Genomic DNA, 27,782 nt, shown 5'->3' on the forward strand with positions numbered 1-27,782 from the left:
GCAATGAAAGTGCAGAACATTTCTTTAAATGTAAACATTTCCTGTGCATTTATTTCTTTTCTTTACAGTTGTGTTGACTTTGGATGTAAGAAATAAACTTTGCTTTCAGTAGAGTCCCACAGGCATGATTATTACAGGATTTAATGCTTCATATGAATCACTGAAACAGTACTTAAGAAGGAAGCCTGAAATGAAGATTGCAGTATACATAATATAACCCCTGGATATTCAATCACAATTGAGGATTTTGAGAAGCTGTGTGTTTTGTTGTTTGGGTTTTTTGGGGTGGTTTTTTTTTTAGCCTCAAGGAATGTAAATAAGCAACTGACATCCTATAATCAGAAAATCAAACTCTCTACCATCTGAATTCGAAAATGCACAGCCCGGGAATCAAGTAATTATTTTTCATAATCCTAGGGAGGACTGATGAATTGAATTTGGTCTGACTTTCAGCATGGATTTGACTGAAATCTTCAATTTAAATCTGCACCTAAGACTCTCTTGTTCTGAAATCTGATTTGTGGGTAGTAAGAAAGTAAGTCATAAAACAACAACTTTTTGGGTGTGAAGTTTCAGAAAGTATATATGCAAGTAATAGAAAAGGAGTCAATCAGAAGGAAAAAAGTGGGGGATACCCCACAAAATCCAAAAGAAGAGGAGTTTACCGTTTTCAACACTCAATTTCAGTGTACATAAACTTCAGATTGCATAGTGAAATTAATTGGAAAATTCTTTGATGGACTGAATCAAAGACATTTCCCCCCACCCCAAATCCTGGCATGAACTAGAGGAAAGATATCATTGAAGGACAAATCCATTCTATTAACAGATATCGATTATTTGCTCAAGTCAATATATATGGACAAGATCAGATGCAGCTGAAACACAGGGACACATTTTATGTGATAGGAGGATTCAGCACCATTAGGAAGAGTTTATAAATTTTTTATTTGTACCCTTTTCATTGAGATCATTTGTCGAGTAAACTACTACAGAATAGGAATCATAGTGACAGAATACGGCAAGTCGCTTATTTCCATTTCTGCTGACATGTGCTGTTAGCCATTCATTAGCATATCAGTTAATTATGCTGAGATCTGCTGACACGATTGGAAGGTCTGTGTTGTTTCTGTGGGCCATCTATTCCCTACATTGAGAAATTCCCTACATTACTTTCAGTAATTCTTTTTTGCTTTGTTTTTATTCTTGAAACTTGCCACTTCAGCTATTTGGTGTAAGCAAGCACAGGGGGAGATTATTGTTTGGTTTTGAAGTACACAGCACACTTATTTGCAAGATTAAGTACTTGATTACCCAATAAATGTTAACATAAGATATTTTACTCTGCAAATCATTGTATTCTGCTACCTGACAGTAATGACTTCTTCCATTTCCCTTATTTTTCAGATTATGCACAACCCTAATAGTAGCAACATAATATATATGCAGCATTCCCTTGGATAAAACATGGAAAACCATACTGAATATTAAAAAAACAATCTTACCTGAACGTCCATCTCGTTGAAAATCCACATGGTACCATTCACCATCATTCACCTTCTTCTGTAAGGCTTTTATTTTTATAGTACCTGATCCCATGTCTAACAGCAGGTAGAGGTGGCCATCAAGCATCTCAATGGCAAAAAAGTCAACCTTCACCATCTGGGGGTGTTTGGCATCTTTTTGGTGCCTTGGTTTTCCATGACTGAAAAGAATCAGGCCATTTGGCTCAGTTGTACGGAAGTCAAATGATATTGAGCCAGTTTTCTTGGCATTCCACTTTGGCAAAGAGATGAAAGACTCTGGTGTTTCAAATGTGATTGGATCTAAGGTTGCAACATTCTCACATTTAAATGCTACAACCCCGTGAATCTTCATTTTAGGATCTCCTTGCTTGGCAAGTCGAGACAACTCCAACCTGACGTCATTATTTTTATATACAACCTGCAAGCAAAGCAGAGAAGTTACTTAGAGGAACTTGACCATTTTAACCAAACAGATATAATCCTGACTAGGCATATTATTTAAAGGATAATAATGGTGGTATATGAATAGGATAATTTACATACACACAAAATTAAATAACTATTTTCATTGACTAATGATTTAATAATAGTTTTCATTAAACCAAACAAAGTTGTTCTAAAAATATCCCTGGAGTTAATTTAAACAATCTGAAAGAATCTGCACATAATTTGTATTATCAGTCACAAATTAGCTTGCATGGCCTTGATTGCTTAAAAGCCCTCTTTGCACAGCCATTCTGCTATGTTAGAGAAATATTAGATTTCTTCTTCCTCTAAACCCTTCGTCGCTGTCTTAACTCTTCTGTTCATGTACAGAAAACGTACCAAGGTCAGATACTTTATAATTTAACATCACTTCAGTTTGTCCTTGGAGCTGAGGAATAGTAGCATCCATGGTATTCATGAAGGGAAACAGGGAAACTAGTATGATACAGATAAAAACAGGCAAAACCAGGACAATCTCAGTCCAATTTTTTGTCAATTGGACAAAAAATAAAACCACTTACATATTTTCCCTGACTGAAGACTTTTCTGATAAAAATGAAAGACAATATGAGTTTTAAATCCAATTGACCTCCATAGTAAATATTCTTGCTTCAGATCAGACATTTACTCTGCTCAGAGAAACCTGTCATGATAGAACCATTTCCAAGGATTCTAGTCTTTATTAGTAGATTCTGAAATTGCTGCCATTTCTGTGTTGTCCAGGATACAAGGACTGCTGAAATGAACCTCTCCAATAGCAAAGGTGTGCACAGGTATTTTCTCAATATTTTTAATTATTCCATAAATGATGCAGTCAAGCTAAAATAACACTGAATGGCTGAATATGAATGCATGGTGACAGAAACTAAAACCTTCTGTTTCTCAGTTAAGCCCACATTAGAAAGCGATTTAGAGCAAAAGTGACAGCTCAGCAGCTCAAAGCACTTTGTGCTGAGGTTTCTTCATCTACAGATGCTGCACCATTCAGGACTAGATTATGTCTGGCCCCCGATCCAGTGTTCCAACGATATAACGTGGTCTGAAGCTGTTCAGGGGCCCACCCAGTGGTTTAGACCTTATAACCCTATTAGAGGTTAGGAAGCGCTTAATGAATACTTGAGGTAGAGCTTCTGGATTAATTTCCTCTGAAGCCCAGTTTGGACACAGATGAAACCCATTCCACAAACTGAATTGACACACTAAGTGGAAGAGGCAGGGGACATGCTGCAGAACTGTGCTACTGCTAGAAAACAAACCACCAGCATACACACAGCCTAAGAGGGCACACCCCACAAGTCATAGTTGCTATTAAAAAAACCAGTGTTTAAAGCTAACAGAACACTAAAGAGATGATTGACACATCAACATTTTTTTTTTCTGTAAGAACTGTGTTCTTTCAAATTCTATCATTATCCACACCGCAAATTTCATCATAAGCCACAGCAGAATTATTCTACTACATTAAAAATGTGTCCTAAAAGCTAATAAAAGCTCATTTCTCCATTTTATTTTAGGGTTCAGTATGAACACTGCTGTTCCCACTGCAGTGGTGTCTCCCAAAGACAACAAATAAACCTCACCATGGATTCCTGAAAGCAGGAATGATACTCTGCTACAGAGAGATAACACAGATAACAAGTGTTACCTTCTTTAAGTGAAGACATCAGAAGTGACTGGAATTGGACTAACTTGCAGTCTTAGAGAATAAGGATCCATATTCACATTTATCAAATGCCTCTGTAACACCTCAGAGATAGCAGATTAAGCAAAGGAATTTAGAAGATTATTGGAGAATAAACACATACAAGTGGTCTCCCATTGAGGTGACTTTCTGTATTTAAATTGAAGAAAGCCAAAAGGCAGAAGAATGCAGCAAGAAGCCAGTAGCCTGGCAAGAAATCTTACTTACAGATACCTGGTCTCATGAAACACCAGGCATTTTCTACGGCATGAGGGATTTTGGATAACTTCCACCTCATTTGAAGGAATGACAGGGGACAACCTTGCTAGCACAGACTGAGAAGCATTAAACAGAGACGAGAGGATACGGCAAAAAGAAGGAACAAATGGGCTCTCATTAGAATTAAATCACACTGTTGACAATGAAAGTAATTACAGCAACAAAGAACACGAGGAGAAAATACTCTTTAATTGACTACTGAACAAAGGTAGATACCAGGACTATACAAATAGATGTACTAAAACACTTTCTTGTTTATGGACAAATTTAAATTGTCTGATATTACTGAAAGCTGGTTGATTGCATAATAAAATTAGTAGGTAATAGCTATGTTAGAACAAGCTTTCCTTGATGTCTAAAACCACTCTGTGGGCTTTGAAGTCATTTGCTAACTCAAACAACACGGTTCAAGGACCTGATGGACAGAATGCAAACGGGAAAACTGGCAATAGTTTTCTCAGTAACTCCTCACTGGCTCTTTAAGTAGCTTCACATATAATATCTGAGGGCAAGAGTACTTTAGTAAGACAAATTTGGGGAATTTTATGCCACCAATATTAAAACATTCTTGGAATCCCTAAATGTCGCACATCATAATTTATTACGTATGACACAATTAAAATTTCATAGTTACTAGATGTGAATGATTGCATCTTATTACATTCATTTGTAGAAACAGAATTAAGTCTAGGTCTAATGTTTTAGAGTGTTTACGTTCTAATTTTTATTTTCTTTTAATATTATAAAATTGAAAATTCAGAAGTGAATTATCATGGATAATTAGTATTAAAACAGGAATATATGAACTGTAACTGAAAACTATAATTGCAAAGAACATTAAACTGGTAACTGAATGTGGCTGGCATTTGGAAGCCCATTTTCTGGTGTTATATTAAGACTCTCACCCCTCTCCCTTGACCATGGAAGTTATACTCAGCCATAAGTGAAGCACAGCAAAACCAAGAAAACCAGTATGTTCACAAAAAGCAGTCATTAAATTCCAGGAAAAGAACTGAACACTAAGGAATAATTCTGAGACTAATATCTGCTTTATAACTCATGGAGGTACATGCCTCAGAATCTATAGCCTCTAGGGTACTAATAAATTCAATTTGTAATTTTTTTAATTTATTATTTTCCAAAGATTCTGCTTTTTAATTTATTTTTTTTTCCTTCTGGGTACATAAGGACAAACATGCTTATAATAGGGCTTATATTATCCAGTGCTATTTCCGTCTGAAACACCTTACATATTGTTCTTTAATGTTAACTCGATACATTTTCCCTCAGAGACACGGATCCACAATTAGTCAAGTGAAGGTAATTTGCAAGGGAGAATTATTTGAGTCACATTTCACCTTTACTCCTCCACACCCCACCAGAGAGCATCCTTGCAGCGCTACGTGGTTTCCTAGTGCATTTATTGGACTGGCCTCAGTAATAGGTTGCCCTCTCACTCACTCTCATACCTGAGCAACAACAATATAATTATCCTGTGTACGAAACCACCAGCCCTTGGGGAATTATATCCCGCTATTAAGAGCACCTTGAATTTGCCTGCCATTGACTGTATTCATTCCTCTTAATATTGAGAAAGGTTCAAGACCTCAGTCTTTAAAATATCTAATTACCTCACTCTTGGAAACTGCAAAAGGTCACCTAAGCTGCCAAGAAAAAAGGAGCAGTTAGCAATTCCCTGTGTAATTTGCAACAGAGCCATCCAAAGCAAGGAATAAATTTGTTTTCCAGGAGGAAAAGGGCAAACCTACATATCATTTTACAATCAAGATATGAGCTCCCTTTGCTACCATCTAAGGCCAACCACATGCTGGGTCACTTATAGCATCACAGTGCTGAGTCTTAACAAATAAGTCTAGCTAAAAGATAGCAACATTAACATATGAAGCACACTCTATAACATGGTCTGTGGTCATCTTGGAACACAAGCAAAATTAATTCATGCTTCCAATTTATTGCAAGCCAGCCTGGTATGCAGGGAACTCTAGAAACGTATTAAGAATTCATTAGAGATCCTGCCAGTTGTCATGGCAGGTACCTTCAACTACAAAAGATGTGGTAGAGCAGCCAGTGAAAATATATTAATAAATAGAATAATTCACGTATAAATGTATGGATAACTCTGAGTAAAGGTGAAGGAGAAGACAAGGAATTTACTGTTCATATTAGAGATACATCCTAAATACACAATAGTTCAAATATCAAATTAAAAAGTCAATATACATTAGTATCAACAAAACCCTACCTGTTCTTTCTATTGACCCTATCCCATGAAATTTAAAATCAATAAAGATGTGAAAGAATCCAGATTTCAACACCATTTTCAAAGTGCTGCCCTTTCCAAAGTAAAATTTCTTTTTTTATGTTGTACATCTAATACTATGAATGAAGAAATGGCACTACTCTTAAATATTTCAGAATACTGACCAACCGTGATTGCAATAGCCTTTCAATCACTATGATTAAAAGCCTTTAAATTACTATGAAGCATTTCTTTCAAATTACTTTATATTATTAAAACAAAGTATGAGCCTTAAGGAGCTATTCACGTTGCCTAATTTGCAGTATCTAGGTTTCCTTGAAAAATTAAAGAGAAACCAGAAGTTCAGAGCATGTACATTATATGATCTTGCTCTGAAGAGCTCATCTATTTGCTTAATAGAGAGGTGAGGAAAAAACACTTTTCTAAATGCAATTTCTGTTTAAAAAGAATCACAAAAATCCTTATGTTACCATAAAGCAGTATTTTCATATTTTCATGAAACCTGGATCATCTAGTACAAATAATGGCAATTAATTCTCTAAAATGGAGACTGGCATTATCCAAAATGGCTCAGGTAGGTGCTGCCAACCTACAATTTTATGCCGCACGGTAAAGTCAGCGGGAGGTAACTTACTGATGTCAGAAACTGTAGCAATAAGACTTACAGTAAGTGAAGCCTGGGGCAATTTAATCAGCCTACTTTAACAGCCACTAGAATTTCCATTCTCATTGAGTGCATACACTATCACGTTTCCCCCAAAATCCAAACTGACCATTATGACCTACCATGTATTTTTTTGGTGTTTGCTGAATGGTTTTGAACTAATCCATGAATGTCAGCTTCTCACAGGAGACTTGTCATTTTGCTAATATGTCTCAATTAATCTCCAAGCTCCAAAATGAATATATCAAAGAACCCAAACTACAGACTATTTACACAAAACTTAAGGAGCCCCCGTTCAAATGTTTGCAATAGGGTGTATTTCTGAACACAACGCAAAAGTACACAATATGAATGACAACAGCTATCCAAGCCTCTAGGATTACTCAACTTTATAAATCAGCTTTGTTTTCTAAACGCAGGGAAGAGATTAGCAGGTACAATGAAAGCTCTGAGGAAACAATTTATTCATCCTCAAATTAAATGGTTTTAGTTTTCCTGAGGTGTGGGTGGTGGTGGTAACGTGGGGCATGTAGAAAGAGGTTTGTTTTGAGCACCAAAGCAAAACTCAAGTGTCTATAGAGTCCAAATGAGTGGGAGGTTAAGCCTCTGTACAGGACAGGGTTCCAGGGAATAGGTACATAAACATCTGGAGAAAACAATAGCACATGCATTTTTCTCCATTATTTTAGATCAATTAATATGATCTGGGAAATTGCTCTGCAAGTTTCAGCTCAAAAAAAAAGCTTGACTTAAGAGAGCTAGGGAAAAAAACAAAAACAAAAACAAAAACATGCTAATCAACCACAGTGCCACAAATTCCATGGAATATATATCTGGGAGTTTCACATTCTCCTGTCTCTTCTTCCTGTCCGATCTGAGCATCCAAAATCATGGAGTGGAAAGAGAGCAAACTCTTCATGAACTCTACTAAAACTGGAATTGGCTCTTCCATGGTGACAGAAGAGGAAAGGAACCCATATGAAGGCTACTGATTGTCCAAGTCCAAAGGAGCACTGACCATTGCTTAAGTTATCCAATAGGAGAAAAAAAAAAAAGAACATTTTATGATTGGAAACCTAAAATGGCTATATTAGGCCAGCCCCCTCTCAGGGCAGTGGCTTTTGAAAAATATGAAAGAGACTTTTTCAGTGCTAACCTATTGTTCATATAGCATGATCATATACTTTTGTCCTACTGCTTATAGCTTTAGATATAACAAGTATATCTTAAAATCAGACATAGTCTCCACAGACTGCTTTGTCCTATGAAGTAGAAAGAAAAGAATCATTACAATAATTCTTGCCAGTAGAAGCCAGGACCAGTAATCCAGGAGCTTGGGTTTAACCTGCACCTGAATGCCTCACAGAGAACATGACTCCTCCTGACTTCTCTGTACAATGGATACACCATTTCATCACAGGGCAGGAATCTGCATGAAGACTGAAGTTTGGATTATCAGCATCGGGTCTAGCAGAGCTGCGTCCAAAGTCAGTCATATTTGCACACTTTGCACATTTCCCATAGGGTGCCTTCCCCCTCCCCTTTTCTATTTCAGGAAGATGCCAGTCACTGTGACAAAAAGAATATGATAATGCAACTTTCTAGTAGGCAACTACAGAGTACAGAGCACATTGACCATTCTAATAGAAAAGTAAAATACACCCTATCTGGTCAAAAGGTACACTCAAGAAAAGCTGGGCTTGAACAATACATGTCTCAAGGTAAACATGGAAGTATAATATATGATGCCATGATAATACCCTCTGGTAGTGCTTTAATGCCCCACTGAACAGCTATCGAGACAGTAAGTTTGTGATGTTTATCATTTCTGTAACTAAGCAACATGAACATTTTCTGCACTCATCTTCCTTAGTATTACAGGCTATATTGCACATCAGACATTTTGGGAAGTTCTGTTCACAGAAAACTGACTTCATGCACACAAATATATGTTCTATATAAATTTCTTATCATATCCCTGCAAATTCTACGAAGGCAAATGGACACCAAAAATAAGGGTAAAATATTAGCATAATAATATGAAATTCCACTACAAAATCAATAGTGCATCTGAAAGTCCACTGTAAACTATCTGAAAATCATCACTGCCATCCCCCCACAAACAATGATGGTAAAAGAATGCAAAAAAAAAAATAAAATGGAACAACAAATAGCTAAATTTGGTACAGGGAAGGCAGCTTAATTATTCTAAGGCACCAAGAAAGTTGGGAATGGTTACACACAGTTGCATAAATTAATCCAGTGCTAACAGAATCAAAGTAATACATCTATCAGGAATGTTACAGGGCACTGTCTTGAAAAACTTTTTAATTGCTTTTTTTCCCCTGCTTCACTGTGCAGGACTGGGAGAGTGACCTCAGGTTCCTGCATCGGCCACCTCTTTGCAGAATTAACACAGGTGGTTTTTTTTTCCCCTGCTTCACTGTGCAGCACTGGGAGAGTCACCTCAGGTTCATGCATGGGCCACCTCTTTGCAGAATTAACACAGGTGGGACAGCCGACCTTCCAGGCAAACTGGTCTCTTCTGCTGGAGCTTCCAATGCTCATCTCGGAACTGCTTGTTTGTTTCTTTTCTCTCCCACTTTGCCTGAATAGAGACATCTAAAGAGAATGCCTTTTTGTGTTCTAGGCTACTGGCATATCGTTTAACATGTATATTAGCAGAATTTAGAAAAAAAAATAACATTTTTTTTTTTTTCTAACAACCTTGATAATGGGATTGTTGTGTTTTTCACCCTGCTGTGGACACAAGTCTTTTGAAGATCTCTTTTTCCCCTGTTCAATAGACTATTTTGTTATTCTTTGTATGTCCTGCTGTCAGCTGCCAAAATGCTAAATGTTTCTGACTGTGGTTGCTATGCTTTCTGTTTTTAAGAAACGGGTTCAAGTTTTCTGTCCCTTTTTTTTTTAAACTTCCCATGGCAAAGACTCATAGAAATTTCTTGGCAACATCTAAATTGCAGAATTTAAGAACAAGTTGGTTCCACAGAAGCTCAATCAGCTCCCAAGTAGGAATTAAAGCCTTTACACCAAGGCTTAAGTCACTAAACAAAACCAAGAGAAACAAGATTCACCAAAAGGAAAACAAATGTATTATTTGAGGCAAAAAGCAGCTTTGCATTAATACAATTATATAAAGTCTAAGGAAGAAAACAAATGTTATTTCCCAATGACTGTTTAGGAAAACAAAGGGCTACAGGAGACTCCGTTGTTGTGCTGGATTTCAGCTTTTTCTTCCCCTTTCTTTCACAGAGCAATTCTGCAGAAAAGTCAGAAACATGCTATTTTTCTTCTTTCTCCATTAACCATTCCTGCTCATGATCAAGCACAAGAACTCCCTAGGGACTGCAAGAAAGAGGCAGTGTAAAGCAGAACACAGTTATTACCTGTTGCAGGATTCAAGCCTTTTTTCTTTAGTGTAACATTCATTATATGCTAGATTTTTCCAACCTTAACTATTTTAAATTCAAGGTCAGAAACACAGAGAGAAATTGTGGGAAAAGGCAGAAATAATGTAAATGTAAAAATGAATGTTCTAAGGAACATCTCAAGTGCATCTGAAAGTGATGTGACAGATGTATGTAAAAACTGAGTTACCTTGAATTACAGTAGGAGTTCTATGGGAAAAAATAGAAGCGGTCACCAAAAGAGTAAAAGACTAAACCTTAAATGAAAGAGTTAAAATGCACCCAACACAGAATCCAAATTTGTGAGGCCAGTGATCTGAAGATAAAGTAACAAAAACTTGCTAAAAAAAATAAAATCAATTACTAATACATGTAACCCTGAATGTCTGCAAATATTTGAAAAAATCTTTTTTTCCATATTAAAGACATTTGAAAACATATAGAAAAGCAACTGTAGGCTTCAATTAAATGCAGAATATCAATTCTGCATATCCTTTAATTCCGTCCCTCACTAGCTTTCCTTCCTTCAGCCTCTCCCATCAGTGTATCAGCAGCTGCCAACTTAACATCTCTTAACCTTATTACTTCTCCAGAATAATAAATAACCAACTGGCTTTTTCTCTCCTTCCCTCTCACTTGTGTAGGTTACTCTTGCATTTAGCTGAATAGCTAGCTCTTGGCTGTGGGTGTTTCTGGCTGCTTTTTGGTTTTGGACTCATCTGCTCCGTTTCCTGATTCCTGGTTTGAAAGAACCTTCTGTTCCACAGAAGGGAAAATAGCCCTCTAATCCTAGGCTGAAATGCCATGGCTATTGTATGAACTTATGGCCAACCTCCACGTAGATAGTGTCCTTCCCTTTCAGCTCAGTTAAACTGAACATCTGTTCAGCAAAACTGGGTTGGCGACCAGCTATAGAAACTTTCCTTCTCCCATTCTGGGAGCTAGCACAGGACCTAGCCAGGTTAGCAGCTCTCTGATTACAGTTTTTGATATTAATATAGTGATACCTTATGCAGTTGCTGGCTAAATTTTACCCTATCACAATAGGTATATAGCTTAAAAAAAAAAAAAATAAAATTCCCCCCCACTATCTACACTGCTAACTTTCTTTTCACTTGTAGAGTAACTGACGCATTCCTAGAAGACATCCAGGAAAATTTTCTAGGAAAATTTTTCCCAGAAATCTGCAATTTCTTATAAGTTTTTGTAATCCTTTTAACATATAGAATCCTAGAATGACACCTCCCACCAGACCAGGCTGCTCCAAGCCCCATCCAGTCTGGCCTTGAACCCCTCCAGGGATGGGGCAGCCACAGCTTCTCTGGGCAACCTGTTCCAGTGTCTCACCACCCTCACAGGAAAGAATTTCTTCCTGAGATCTAATCTAAGTCTCCTCTTCTTTCAGTTTAAAACCATTACCCCTTGTCTTATATACTTTTTCCTTTCCAGTACTGCAACTTCAGTAACTCTTGACACCAGTGTTTTGAAAGAGTCTTTGCCTTCTCAGACACCTGTGACCATTGGAAGCTATCTTCCCTATAGTACTTTTGCATGCAAAGTTATTACTGTAGTCCCAACCCAAGGAACGTGGTACCAAGTTGCAACATGTTTTTCAGAGGCATCTTTTCCTTCCCCATTTTTCAATGACACAGAGATGTACACCTCAAAAATGCTGGGCAGTGTGTTCCTTTGCACTCCATTCAGTGCTCGCATCCCTTTTCTAAACAACCTGTATTTCCTGACATGACAGATAAAAACCAGCACTTAAGCAGAGAAGAGAAAAAATGCTGCTCTTCCACCTCAGACACTGCTCTGTGTAGTGGATGTCAACGGCTAAAAGCAATTTGGAAGTTTTCAAGAAAAGGATTAATTGAATTCACTGGGTATTTCTAAGGTATTTCTTTTGTATTTAGGGCCTCTTTAACCACAGCCTACCTATGGGGGATCTTCATGTTAATGAGTTTTATTGAGGTTAAAGCTGTCCTCCAAAATAAACTCACTGAACTGATCCAAATTAATTATCATCGTTATAATGACTAGGAACAAGAATGTATTACTTGGTTTTCAAGACGTGGCATTTCATTGTAGCAAGAGAATGAAGCACAACATGCACACTTAAGAACGGTGTTTAAAGGGTCAGATTCTGCCAGATGACTTTGGTGTCAGCTTAGTACTAAAGAATGGCAGATAATAAAATCCCTTTTCAGTTCTGTACCCAGTAAGAGGTCCTCAGCCTCAAGCAAAATCAATTCTTTTGACAGATAATCAGTAAAATCATATAATACTACAACAAACTTTGTACAACAACATTCAAGAGCACTTTGCCATGTAAAATGAACTACCAACAAGTATTTTTACACAAGCTATTACTGGTTATTGTAATCTAATACACACACAAACTGTATTGCTGCTCTGTAAATATTAGAGGTTTCCTAAAATATTTTTCCTTACATAAGTGTGTCTGTCACAATAAACACACCTCACAGTGTTTATTTGGAAAAGAGTTATGAAAAACACTAATTCTTAGTAAAGGGTAGACAGTGCAATTAAGCACTTCTCACTTTGCTGTGTCATTGTGTACATCAGTTGAATATCTCAGCAATGTTCTGACATTTTTTTGCACCTTTAAATGTTTTGTTGGGTGGTTTTTTTGGTTTGGATCTTTTTCTTTTTTTTATTTCAAACAAACACTTCAGCTTGAAGCTACCTTTTCTATCAAGGATATTTTGAAATGTTTTGAAATATCATTTTAGAAAAGTAGAGGGGGAAAATAGGTTTTTCCTCAGGCTAAAGTGTCAGGCAAAAATGATTTTCTGACTCTTTCACTAAAATACTTCATTGGGACTACATACAGAACATGCATTGAATTATGCATAAATAAAAATCATAACGGGTATACATAAAATCTAAAGAAAGAGTTTCGGCAGACACATCTATACTACTAACTATGGCTTGTATTCATCTCAGTATAACTCCATTCCAAAAAAAAAAACAAAAAAAACAACGATACAAGACTATGCAAAGAATTGTAGCATTTTCTTTGGAGAGTTTGCCAAAATTATTTTCAAGATTTCATCTCTGTAGTGAGGCTTTAGTTAAAGACTGTGATAAAGCCTACTATATAAAGTCTGATTCAGAATGAAGTATCAAGCTGTTGATGATGTCAAATAAAAACATTAATTCACTAGAAGATAACAGATAAGAAGGTAAAACCCAATGTGGTATGGGCCTCATGATTACTGTAGCCCACCAACAAGAAAAGCATTCACCTTTCTGCAGAAAATGAACTCAGAATAGTCTTGTTCTGACTAAAAAGCATGTTTGAAGGCAGTATTAAGTCAGCAGAAAAAAATATACTGTGAAGATAAGCTCTATATAAGGTATTAGTCTTAATTGATACCAAGAAGTGGTATTAGGGCACGAGACTAAATCCCACTGTGTGTGCCCACGGATGTCACCAGAAAACAAGGAGGTACATCCTTCATGCTGGGACCAGTGGCAGACCCAAGGCATAACCCAGTTCTCTCTCTGGAACTGTTTGTTTTTCAAAAAAGTGGTTCTTGAAGATGAAGGACACCAAGAGGCCAACAGGAGGCACACGGCTTTCAGAAACCGTAGCATTAATAAATTGCTTTTACAAAACCTGACCCGCTCATGCTATTTCCATCTATTTTCTCTTCCTTTCTGTGAAGGTTTCTTTCTGTGTTACCAGGTGGACATCCACAGCTTCTAAATCAGGGAAGCGGCTGCTTTACAGAATACGCACACACCCACCCCTGGCATCTCCTGAAAGCTTCAGTTTAAAAAGAAAAGGAGAATTTTCAAAACATGAGCTCCGGGGGGTTTTCTGCCACTTGGTTTTTAGAACCTTTCAGGGCTGTTCCCTGTATGTACAAGTGACAGACTTAGTTCTCAAGCAAAAAAAAAAAAAAAAAAAGTGGGATAGTGTTCAAAGAGTACCTGGGGATGTTCAGTCATCTGTACAAAACATTGATCCAAGGCTCAAGTACTGTTTTGAAAATATGATCCTCTAACTAGAATCCAGCCAGATTTATATTAGAAAAGCTGATGATTGAACAGATGTATGCAACAACACTATATACTTCTTTCAATTCTTAAAAAAAAAAACTAAACCAAAGTTTCAAAGAAGTTCTGGATTAGTCAGATTAAAATTGTTTCCAAATTGAACTTTAAGAAAATTGTTTGAAAATCTGTTCCCTGTCTTTACAGTGAATAGTTTCATTTCTCATTCAAACTTTGAGCTTTCTTTCAGGCAGTGAAAGAATATTTCAAAACAAATCCATACAAATTAAGATGACAAGGGCTTTTAAAATGTCTTCTTTTCCTCCTGAAGTTCATTTTGATACAAAGTGGCTGACCTTAGAAAAAGCAAAAGCCATAACCAGCCATAACTGAAGGGTATTTTTCACATTCCCCCATCTTTGACCTCTCAGCAGGGTCCCCTAACTGAGTAGATCAATACGTTTTCAAAAGACAAGCTTTGAAACTAAAATTCTTAGCCACCCTTGGATATTAATAATCATTGACTCGAATACAGAGGTTTCACAGTATGATTTTCCACTGTAAATCAAGCTGTTTCTCAATCTGTCACACAAGAATAACAGACTTGACTTACGCTTCCTAACAACTTCCTCTAAGCTTATAAGAAAAGAGATGATAGCACACTGATTAATGTGATTTATTTAAATTTGGAGGATCTATTCTTAACCTCCACTTAGCTTAAATTTGCCATTTACTTCATACCTGAGAAAGAGATTGCAAAACACTGCAAAACGGGCATCATGAATTACATCATATGTTAACTACCACTAAACTGGGACTAATTTACAAAATATCTTAATGAACCAAAGGGGTTTTTGGTTGGTTTTTTTTTCCCCCTGGGTTTTTTTTGTTATTTGGGTAAAGGAAAAGACACCAAAAACGTGCTCCTGCTCACCTCTGTTATAGTTTTTTAGTTGAAATACCACTGATCAGGAGCTTTCTTACAGATTTCACTACATCAGCATTTCAATTCGTGAAATTGATAAGAACAGAATCCCCAAACACAGATGCAACTTAATTATTTCTGCAAAAAGCAAGCCAAAATACTTAGGCTTTTACCCCTGTAAGTTACCTCACTGAATTTTCAGTTTCCTTCATATCTCATTGTGCTTTCCATAGGCATAACCTTATTATTTGCCATTTTGAAGATACGTGAGCTGTAGATGTAGCTAAAAAATAACAAATTTGTACAGGCTCCAATTCTTACCACCAATACAGAGAGGTCTCAATTGTACCAACATCAGCATTTTTCTTAGACCAGATACACATTCTAGAGCTGCAAACACCTGAAAAACTGACTATGGACTTCTGAATGAATGAACATGCTCATTTGAGCATACTAGAACACTAAAATATTTATATAACTGACTTAGCAACTGGGTGGGTTTTTAAACATCCATTTTTATGGTTTCCAATGTGTTAAAAGTATACTAGACATTTTTTTCATGAAAAACTGGAGAAAATATAAATCTAACCTTCACCTAAACATACTGAAACAGTTGTGAAAAAGTCAAATAGCAGCTGTACTTTTAGTCTGACAATTAGATAATACCAGGATTGGCTCAATAAGGACATATTCTATGTCTACAAATCTTTGTTAAAATATTTGAAAGCATGTATTTATTCATTACCATCTGAAAAGTAAAGAAGCAATTCTTGTCTCATTATTCCTTTCAAGTCAAAACTCAGAAAACATGCTCTGTCTAGATGGCAAAGAAGCATCTCAATCCTCAGTAACTCTCTTAAGCCTATGGAATTGCCTGGAATCAATCTTGGAATGAGAAATTTTGTGGGTTGTTATTTTTCCTTATACAACTGTATTAATTTTATAGCAAAATCTCTGTATTTTAAGTAACAGGATGTTATAATTCTTGTCTTAAGCCCTGAGTAAATGAAGAGCATTGTGGAATGCCGCTTTCTAAATAAATGTTCTGTTTCAATGTTACATCCTCAAAGACTAATATTAGAACACACTATTTTCTGAAAGAAATATAAGAAGTACTGCTTAATTTCCTTTGTGGTTTTTTGGGGTTTTGGTGTTGTTTTTTTTTTTTGAAGGGGGGGAAAATAGCCTCAAACTCTTCATTTTCACTCCTCTCATTATTTTTATTTTTTTATAACTAACAATTACACACAAGCGTGTGTGCATATTCACCTTTGAAATGCAATCCTGCAAGCAGCCACCAGTATTTCATTCCTCCCAAAATATTAAGCAGAAAAATATCCATATGCTTTCAAATAATCCTGAGAAAAGAAACTACAGCTGCTAGAACAAATAATCTGTTGCAACAATCACAATTACGGTTCACCTACCTGTTTTTTACTGAACAAATGAAAACAGCAGATTTCAGCAGCTTTTAACAGATCCAGCTGCTTTGGATCAGATTAGATTCAGAAAAAGGTAGGAGAGCACAGCACTAATTGTTAAGTGACACATGCACATAGACAGACAAGTAATTTTCCTCCAATAAACTATTTCCCACCTTTGAAGGTTTTTGTTTGTTCTTACAATGCTTATCAATACATTCAGGAAAAAAAAAAAAAGGTTCTCCTGAATACATTCCTTAATTCTTCAGGAACAAATTATATGCTAGTTTACATGTTTTCAAAGGTTGCCAAATAAAACTAATAAAAACTTTATCATAACAGTTATACCAAAATTTTTTCAACTACTGATACAGAAACAGGCTATAAAATCTGGGCAACTATAATTACTTCATATGTAGACAAGAGCATCCTTCAAACAGACAACTTTGGTATGAACTTAGATATAAAGTCTACAACCAGAACAATTCAGGGCTAATTTACTGATGTAATGAAAAGTTTTCTGATCAACTCAGTGAAGTTTGTGTGTGTCCCTGAAATCGAAAAGTCTCAACAGATAAAGCACAGAACAGATCAGGTAACTCCTGGAGTTTTTACAGAAACTGAAGTATCATCCTACCAGCAGTAAATCGTAGAATGGTTTGGGTTGGAAGGGACATTAAAGATCATCTAGTTCCAATCCCTGGCCATGGACAGGGACACCTCCCGCTAGACCAGGTTGCTCAAAGTCTGGTCTTACGGAAGGTGTCCACTAAATGAGCAGATCTTGTAAGCAAAGGTTGTAAGGACCTGGAAATCATCATTTAGATGTTCGTACTGGCCAATTGTACCAAATACCTTTGGACTCTGATGAGACATTACAAGAATATGTTCTCACAGAACTTTCTGGTGTTCTGGGTTAGTGTAACATATCACTAAGTGTCTATTGCTAATTTGATGCACTAACTAGTTAAGGTGGAAGAGATGCTAGGGGCAGTCCAAATACTTACTACAACTTTGTATTAAATTATCTTTTTAAGATAAATATCTCCAGTAAGGGAAAGAGAATTTTGACAAAATAAATGGACAATACAGGCAGCAAACATCTAAACACATATGAGCGTTGCTCTCAAACAAGGTTTGCAGCCTTATAACATCCAGGAAAATGACATTTTGAGAATTTCTGTTTTATGACAGGAAAGAGGAAAAAGACTCATCAAGATCTTCCTGCCAGGTTCTGGCTACTTTTTTCAGATTATTGGCTTTCTCTTGAAGTTGACAGAATCACAGAATGATATGGGGTTGGAAGGGACCTCTGGAGATCATCTAGTCCAACCCCCTGCCAAAGCAGGTCCACCCAGAGCAGGTTGCACAGGAACGGGTCCGGGTGGTTTTTGAATGTCTCCAGAGAAGGAGACTCCACCACCTCCCTGGGCAGCCTCTTCCAGGGCTCTGCCACCCTCAAAGAGAAAGAAGTTCCTCCTCATGTTTAGGTGGAACTTCTTATGTTCCAGTTTGTGCCTGTTCCCTCTTGTCCTGTCACTGGGCACCACTGAAAAAAGACTGGCCCCATCCTCTTGACACCCACCCTTTGAGTATTTATAGGCATTCAATCTGCATTTTAGCATCTTTTAATTTGCCTTATGTCATACACAGCAATTTTTTTTTTCCAAAGGTAGTGATTAATGAAAAATAGTATTTTCTTATCAAATACTTTTTTTGGATCAGTTTTTCCTGTATCTTGTGTATTTCTATTTTAATCCTGAGGTTGCTGAGTTCTGCTGAATACTTAATTTATGCTGTCATTTATTTCCCCCACCACTCATCTATATACATAGGAATATTTATGAACACAGCAGTAGCTGACCTGCACCTTGTTTCACCTGAAAAAACATATGCACACTGGGCATGTGGGATGAGAAGGGGAAAAAGACTGGAATTTGTTTTTCCATCTTTTCAACACACACAAAAAAAAGCATGATCAATAAGAATTGCCTGAATGAAAAGGTACTCACCTGAGAAAACATATGCACACTGGGCATGGGGGATGAGAAGGGGAAAAAAACTGGAATTTGTTTTTCCATCTTTTCAAGACAAAAAACCCCACGATCAATAAGAATTGCCTGAATGAAAAGGTAATATGGTAATTATTTTAAGTATCTCATCTAGAGGCTCAGGAACCTCTCAGGCTCAGTAAAAAGAAAGGAGGTGGGGGAAGGACATGGAAACAAATAGGCACACAGTGATTGATCAATAGTATCGCTTAAGTCCACATCTAAAACACCTCCATGAGTACTTTTAGCTTCTTCCTCTTGAAGTCAAAAGGAGTAATATATAATGGATAACTCAAATACACATCACTTCCAGCTTCCACAGCAATACCGACATCTGAAGTTTACAAACACCAAGGGCTATTCAGTATGAAATGAGTGTCCTTCCTGCTGATATTTCAAAGGGTACATATTCAGACCATTCTATGTGCTGGAGATGAATTAATTCTTGAAAGACTCCTGAGCCTCCTTCCATTAGTTCCAGCTTGTGCCTATGCAAAGTATACACAGGGCCCTGAAGAAATCCTGTTAGCATCTGGGAGATCAGGTAAGGTTCTTTTAGGAAGCGTGTTCCGAAAACTAACTGTGCTCATTTCCTTTGGATCATTTTTAATTCAATATCGTTATGCAGAACCCTTCTAAATCTTAGAATGTAGGAAGAAACAGACCAGGAATAAAGGATGAAATCCAAGTCAAAGTGAAATCACTGGGTCTGTAAACTTCCAGAATACCCTCCCCAAACACTCGCCTTTCCAGAAGACAAACATCCTACAGCTTTCACACTGCCCTGTTTTCTCCTCTTTAAAGCAGTCTACTTCACAAAAGCATAATGAGAAGTGTGTATCAATTATTGTTATAGGATATTGATTTACTAAGTTTGCGATGAACACAAACTCACAATGATCCACTGAGTAGGAAATGTCAGAAACATTACCAAACTTATTATAATGAGCAAAAATCTGTAACATATCTCTAAATGATTCACAGAAATGACTTGTAGCAAATCTATTAAGCACAGCTCTCCAAGAACAGCCTGTTTCCCTGCAGAATAGCTTTTGCTTCGTTATACAATCTACTCTGAAGTATCTCAGTGAAGATTGAGATAGGGCTTTTACCAATACCTTCGGGAAAGTGCTCCACTACATAATCTATTCTCACTGTCAATCATTTTTTCCCTAATACTCAACCAATCCGAATTTTCACTTTAGGAATCCCATCGCATTACTCCCCATGTGCTTCTGTGCTTTAGCATTTATACTCTTCAAATATTTATAGTTATTGTTAAGGAAAAACAGGCATTTTCCCTCGGCGTATCAGCTTCTGTGCCTGAATGCTATTGGTCTCCCTTGGAGTGCTGTATTTCTTTGCACATTCCAAATAACTGTCAGAGAAATTAATATTTGTTGTTGCTGGAAAAAAAAGCCCATAAAGAAAACCCCTTTCCCCTTCACACACTTTTCTATGAATATCATCAACACCCCTCTCTCTTTTTTTTTTTTAATCTGCTGTTATATTATGAAAAATGGTTTATGAAAATTATTTTTTCTCATTAAGGAAAGCAAAAAATTACCTGCTAGATATTTATGGGGGGGCCAGGGAGGGGAACCCCACATATAATCACTTTGGATACCTGGTCCTAACTACAAATGATTATTAACCAACATACGGTATTAACAAAACACAATGTATAATAAAAATATCTTGGAGGTCAGGTATGTTTAGGTGTTCTTTTCCTTCTGATTTCTAATGCTTTCAAATGCTTCAAAGGCATCAGAACAGATGCCTTAAACAGGAAGATAATAACACCCCCACCCCCCCCCACCCCCCCTTTCTCCTTTCTTTATTATTGCTTCAACTTCAGCAGAGGCCCCAGTGCAGAAAACCATATTCCTGCCTTTTCCACGTCAGGGATCATTGTCTATCGTGATACAGTTACTTCACAATACCAACTTAAATTCCTTTATGATAAGCAACATTTTCTCCTGTCCTAGACTTTCTCCAATTCACTTTTCATAGAATCATAGAACAGTCAAGGTTGGAAGGGACTGTACAAGATTATCTGGTCTAACCTTTTATGGGAAATGGAGCCTAGATGAGATTATCTAGCTCCCTGTCCAATCACACCATGAAAACCTACAGCAATGGGGATGTTCCTGGGGAGGTTGTTCCGATCATTGATTTTTCTTACTGTAAAAAATTTCTTCCCTATATCAAAGTAAAAACCTCTCCTGGTGCAACTTGTTCCTTGTCTTTATGTTTTCCCTTGTGAAAAAAGAGCCTTCATCCTCTTTGTAGCCACCCTTTAAGTACTGGAATACTATGATGAGTACTCCCCAAGCCTTCTGTTCTCCAAGGAGAAGAGAACTCCTTCAGTCTTTCCTCAAAGGATAAATCCTCCAGCCCTTTTGATCATCTTCATGGATCTCCTTGGACCCTTCTCTTGTCTTTCCACATTTCTCTTGATTTTTGCAGACCAGAACTGGGCACAGTACTTCAGGTGCAGCCTAACAAGTGCAGGGTAGAGTGGGATGATCACTATCTCTGCTACTAATACCCTCGTGGAAGCAGCCCAGGATCTGATTTGCCCTTACTGCTGCAGCAGCACACTTCTGACATTCAGATTGCTGTTCACCAGGAGCCATCATGGCCCTTCCAGCAAGCCTGCTCCCCAGCCACGCAGAGCCCAGTGTGTACTGGACTTTTTGGTTATGCCATCGCAGGTACAGGACTTCACAGCTGTCTTTGGTAAACTTCATCCTGTTCTTGCGAGCCCACTCTTCCAGCCTGTCCAGGTCTCTCCGTCTTTGGTAAACTTCATCCTGTTCTTGCTAGCCCACTCTTTCAGCCTGTCCAGGTCTCTCTGCAAGGTGGCTCTCCCTTCTGCTTATGTCCACATAACCACCCAGTTTGGTGTCACAACCAAAACTGAGTGAGGGTGCTTTCAATCCCATCATCTAGGTTATTTACAAAGGTGTTGAACAGCATGATCCCAGTATCAAATCCCGGCAATTCCACTTGTGACAGGCTGCCAGCCTGAGCAAAAACCACTGATTACCACCCTCCCAGTGGGACCTCTTAGACAATTTCCTACCCATCTTGCAGATCATCCATCCAGTCTCTCCTGCCAGTTTGCCTAGGAGAAGTAGCCCAGGTGAACTGTTTTGTTGCAGAAGAAGATCAGGTTCGTCAGTTCCTAGGTTTTGCTTAATTTTATTTCTTATGTGCTTTCAGTACACTCCTATCCACCTCCTTCAGACTAATATTTCTTTACATAAACTTCCAAAACATTTGGTAATCATCCCTGTAAAAACTGTTGTGAAGACCACACATCTGTGTGTCTCCTCACTCATCATTCTCCCGTTTGGTTTCAAGTACTTTTAAACCCACAGTTGAAGAGACTTATGACTCTTGACCCATGACTAACTTTGAGTTTGAGCATTCCCATTAAAGCTGTTTTAAATATTGACCTTGCAAATGATGACCCTCAGGACAAATGAGGCATTCCAAAGGTTCATCTATTTATAACCCAAATTCTGTTTTAAAAACCTGCAGAAAATCACACTGTGTTCTTCATCATTCCAGCAAAGTACACTGATGTTCCTTCTGGATTTTTTTTTTCCACTATTCTTCGCTCACTGTAGTTATTTTCTGTTGGTGCTGAAACTTACAGCTTTAAATTGATCAGTAAATTGCATTCCTTACTAACACGAACCCACTGTTTGGTCACTAATGATATACTTCTCCAATTTTCCCCATTTTCACTTACTTCCTTTCAAGTCAGCAAGAAATGCACTCAGAATATCTCTTCCGGGATCCTCCACCTACCCTTTAGTGAATCTGACTTCTCTGTAATTTATGAGTTTCCTTGCTAATTTACTGAAAGTGCTCCTCAACACATATGTAGGTAGTTAAAAATCTCCCGTGAGCATCCTTTGATACAGAGTATCTTCAGAAGAGAGAGGATTTCTTCAGCACCACTTGAAATATGCCTAATGTTAGTCTGCTTTGTTTGTATTTCTTCCCTGGGAAATTATTCAGTAGTTTTCTAGCACTGTAAGTGCTTTTAAATATCATGCCAACCCATTTACTTGTTCCATTTCCATTTGTCCTATATAAATTATGTTACATTAATCTATACTGATGTCCATTTAAAAAATTACCTCTTACGTCTGAACCCACTAATGGAGTCCACATATACTTTCATAGGAAACTCACTTGTTCTTTTCTGGGTGTTTCCTGTAGGTACTTGAAAAGGTGCTTCATGGCTCTTAACATTTTTTTGTTTCAGAAAATCTCCATCTTCTCACTGTTACTGTGATGGTGAATGTATATGTGGAGTTACCTGGATTAAGTAATATTCCCTTTAGTGCATTTCCTAGCTACTTTAAATACCACTTTAAAGCCACACCAGATTTGAATTCAGGAAGCAAGTAAGACACATACTCACTTATTTTCATATTCATGGGATTAATTGATATTAATTTAGTTACTTCAATTACCCTGAAAGATCTCAAATTGCTATAGAAACATAATAAATAAGCGTGCCATTCAACATAGTCTGACCGTAGCTAGCCCAAAGCTGATGGACTTCAACTCCTTTGAACAAGTGGCAGAAATTAGAGAGTTGTATATTTTTTTCATTTCAGTTTGAGATTTTGTTTAAGTGTCAGTTGGTAAGATGATCCACAGTAAAGTCTTGATATAGCTCCTATTAAGGTTAGTAGGAGTCTGTGGCAATTACATCAGACTATGGATCAGGACTGATTAAATGGAGATCGGTATATTAATTGATCTAGGAGAAGCAGGAAAAAAACCACTGAGATATAACAGCTGAATTTTGAATCTGCATACCTAAGAGCCAGTAGTTAAAAGATTGCATCATGTACCCAAATATTCTACTTTTGTCTTTTTCCTATCAGTATTTATTGTGTCACTTCAGGAAACACAGATTTATTCTGAATAGAAATTGGAGCCTTGTAAATTAAAAGAAACCTGAATAATCTAGGAACCGTAGAAAAAAGTCTTGAAGGCTCCTAGTGGATTATCAGCCAAACATTAACGTTTGGTAACGCAATCTGCACAGAACAGGAATATAAAACTGAAAAAAATAGAGAGGATCAAAGATGAAAAAAGTTAGAGAAGGTACAGAGAAGATCAGCAAGAGTGACCGAAAAACTGGAAAATATACTACACAGAAAAAGGATTCAGAACATTTGATTTAACAATGAGGTGGGCAACTGTCACAGTTCAAAAGTATCTGCATTGAGGGGAAAAATAAAGTAGCTAACAGAGGGCCTAAACACAAATGAAAAACTCGAAGTAGATTAATTCAGGTGTGAGAATACATACTTATAATAGCCCGTTTAACCATTAAAAATATTTCCTGTGAAATGTGGTAGATTCTACCTTGCCTTTTTTTTTTTAAATTAGTGGAAGAGTAAAAGCAGTGGAGTAGCTACTGTATTTGAGAAAAATTACTTCAGCTAAACCCAATGACCTATTTTATACAGGAAGCCACGTTAGATTATCAATGTTCCTTGGAAACTGTGACAGGTTCGATTAATAGAAGATTACAGAATAGGGACAATCTCAAAGACTATGAGTGTCAAACTTCTGGTTCAATTTAATCCAGATATAAATGGGTCAACATAGCTGCAGACGTCACTACACCTGCTTAATGTTAGCTGAGTAAAGCACTGTTGTCTACTCAAAATCCCTGCATTCTTCTCCCAATAACAAGATAATCTACGGCTTCGTAAGATCTGAGGCTTCAGCCATTCAAGAATTTCATAGCATTTCGCAACCTGGAACTATCCTGGCAATTGACACACTGAAAAGAACACCAGAAAAGGAGCCATAGAGAATCAAGTGTTACAAAGCCTCAGGTCAGGAAAGGGGCTACATCCAAAATTCTGTAAAAGGCACACAAAGGTTTCATGAGCACTTTGCTAATCAGCTTAACAGTTATGTATGCAAATAGCAAGAACAGCATCCAGAACTTAGATTCCTGATTCCTCATTACCATAAAACACTCCTAAACACAAGCAACTCATTTATGTACCACAAAAGAGACAATTACCCCTCTACTTAATTATTGACATGCTCTTTGAGTGCATTGTCATGAAGGCATCCTTGATTCTGCACCAAGATCAATGGAAGTTTCTCCATTTTTTGAGTGGTGGCAGGGTCAACCCCAATAAAAATCAAGTAATGCATTATAGAAATAATATAAATATAATTGATTCTAATGGAAGGTAGAGGGATGGTATAAGTCAGATTACAATTTTTATTGATAACAGTGAATTATTCCTGGGAATATATAACTAGAGCCCCTGCCTTTCCTCCACTAAAGCTCTCAATCTACCAGCCAGCAATCAAATTCTTGTAGAGGATTCACTCTTGCTAACACTAGATTCCCACATTTGCAATGTAAATCAACCAGTGTAAGTGTGCAAGCTTTCTGGCTTTTGAATAAAATACAATAGGAGAAGCCCTCTTTGAAAACCCTACAGCCTTCAATTCAGACTTTCTGAAGTCTTCCCAATTCCTGGGACTGACAAAACAAAAGCAGGTAACAGCGAAAACTACTTGATGCTGATGTACCTCAGGTTCTGCAAAGGTCTGCATCAAATGGATAGACTGCTTCCTTTAGAAAAGTTTTGGGGGTTTGGGATTGTTTTGTTGTTGGTTTGGTTATATTTCCCCTATGCATGACAAACCACATCCAGTAACCTCTTTCACATTTAAATTGTAAGCGATCATACAAACACTAAGGCACGTAGAAATCTTTCATTCTATAGTAACAGGCTCCTCTGAAAGCACTGAGCAAGGAACTAAAATGGGACAAGCTACTTTCAAATCTCCACTTCCAAATCTGATTTGTGCACTTACTTTTTCACTACAGTAAATACATCTGTGGAATAACAACAAATAATTATCACACAGAGCAAGAATAAAGTTCTGCTGCTACTATTTTTTGTGTGTTGAAAAGGCAACCACAATCAATTACAACAGATGGGTAGAGAAAGAAAATAAAAAAGCAATTAACAAATAGAGTTGGAGTCATTCCACTCCCAATAAACCAACACAGTGGAAATCAAATGACTGCTTTTTAAAGGATATATACCTAGTCATGAGAGCTCTCTCTTTTTCCTTCATTTGCAGTGATATATCTCTACTCATTGCACATTAAAAACAAACACACATATGATCAGGTGTTCCATAACCAGAACCAATATTCTGCTAGATCATCTTTGGTATACAGTACCTTGCAGAACAAGTACCAACAAATAAATTGCATCAAAGCCTCAATTCTTGCTGGGGCATAATGATCTTTTTGAAGAGATCCACTCTCCTCACAGAGCAGCTTCCACATTAGGTCATACTGCACATTATCAGTACAGATATCAATAATTTCTACAGAGAACATGCATTCTAGGTTTGCACATAAAGGATCTTACATCTAAATAAAATCAGTTGTATTATTACACATGGAAATTGTCAAAATCATAAAAGCCAAATATAATTTATTTCAGTAGCATTCAATAGCAGTGTTTTTATAAAATTGACTCTATGACCATGATCTAAATATGAAGAGTCATAATAAGAGTCAGGAGGTCTAGTGTTCATATCAAAAGGGTTCCAGATTCAATTGTACATTTATTTTACATTTGGACCATTCCACATGTATTCCTTGTAATTTCTATGACAGTAATAAATAAACACCAAACACTGATTCTTTTAAAAAATGAAAATACTAGACCTTAGAATTTTAAATAAAACATTTAAAATAATAGGGTTATGTTTATATTTATGCTGTAAATATATACGGAACTCTTGAAAAACCCTGTGTTAAAGCTGACAAACAGTTTCTACCATGGTCTTTTAAAATTAATTTTATTATTTTATTTTAATAAGCTCTGATATTTTTCTCAGAGCTTACACTTGCTATAAGCTTTATAAATTCATCAGAGAAAACCCAGGAAGTGGACAATTCCTTTGTCTTTGGCCCATATCTAGCCAGTTATAAAGCACTGTTCATTTCAGATTTGGCAGTTGCTAAATGAGTAAGGGAATGAACATTTGTTATGGTTTGAGAAAACCCATAACAATCTATTGCCATTTAGACAATTGTTCTATCACCCGATGACCCCTCCTCACCCGGAAAGAGGAATCGGGGAACACAAAGAAACACAAGGATTGAAAAATAAGTAGATTTAATAGACTAACACTAAATAATTAAGAATAATACTAAAGGACCAGTATTAATCCCGATACTGATATAAGATATACAAGAATTATACTCAGCCAATGATACCAGGAGGAAGCCGTGCACTCCCAGCAGGGACAGAAAATGGCGGACGCTGCCAGCGCAATGGCTTCAGGAGGAAGTGAAGGCCTCAGGGCTCCGGCACCGGGGCAAAGAGTTGTCTGGACCGCCCCCATCAAGGGGGAGAGAGCTACACAGCAAACTTTTCTAATTTATATTGAATATGACATTCGTGGTATGAAATAATCCTGTTGGCCAGCCTGGGTCTAATGCCCAGGCCTTGCTCCTCCTTGTCCCTCCACCTGGCAAGGCTCGAAAACACTAACCTTGAATCCCACAGAGCCTGGCTGGCTATAAAGTAAATATTTTCACAAATTCAGACACTAGAGTCTTCTAAAAGTGCAATTTTCCCCAGTATTAGAAGAAAAGTTAGCCCTGTGTCTCTCAACCCAGGAGAACATTCCGCAGGCCTGATTCCATGCTACGACTGAAAGATCAGCAGGCACGGTTTGCAGCAAAATGCCTGTGAGTTACTGCTTTTGTAGCCAGAACTCAGGAAGGAAAAGCCACTATCACAAAGTAAAGCAAGCAATGCTGAACTGCTTCCCCATGCCAGATTCTTCCTCACAAAGCCTCAAATTCCTCCTCCTTCCTCCTGCATGTATTATATGGAACAGAAGCTCCCCAAAATCAGGAGAGTAGCAAAAAGAATTGAGGCAAAAAAAAAAAAAAAAAAAAAAAAAAAAGAAAA

The 27,782-nt window shown here is 37.2% G+C and overlaps 1 protein-coding gene across 1 annotated transcript in view; it reads right to left on the bottom strand.

The window, feature by feature from the left end:
• Window positions 1–27,782, bottom strand: part of NRXN1 (neurexin 1) — a 765,322-nt gene that overhangs the window by 462,572 nt on the left and 274,968 nt on the right. Inside the window, exon 8 of the mRNA XM_014962458.1 lies at window positions 1,506–1,944. Within this exon, the coding sequence (XP_014817944.1) occupies window positions 1,506–1,944 (439 nt within the window). The remainder of the gene's footprint in view (window positions 1–1,505; window positions 1,945–27,782) is intronic.

This window comes from Calidris pugnax, unplaced genomic scaffold (genome assembly GCF_001431845.1).
Source record: "Calidris pugnax isolate Ruff unplaced genomic scaffold, ASM143184v1 scaffold147, whole genome shotgun sequence".
NCBI lineage: Eukaryota > Metazoa > Chordata > Aves > Charadriiformes > Scolopacidae > Calidris > Calidris pugnax.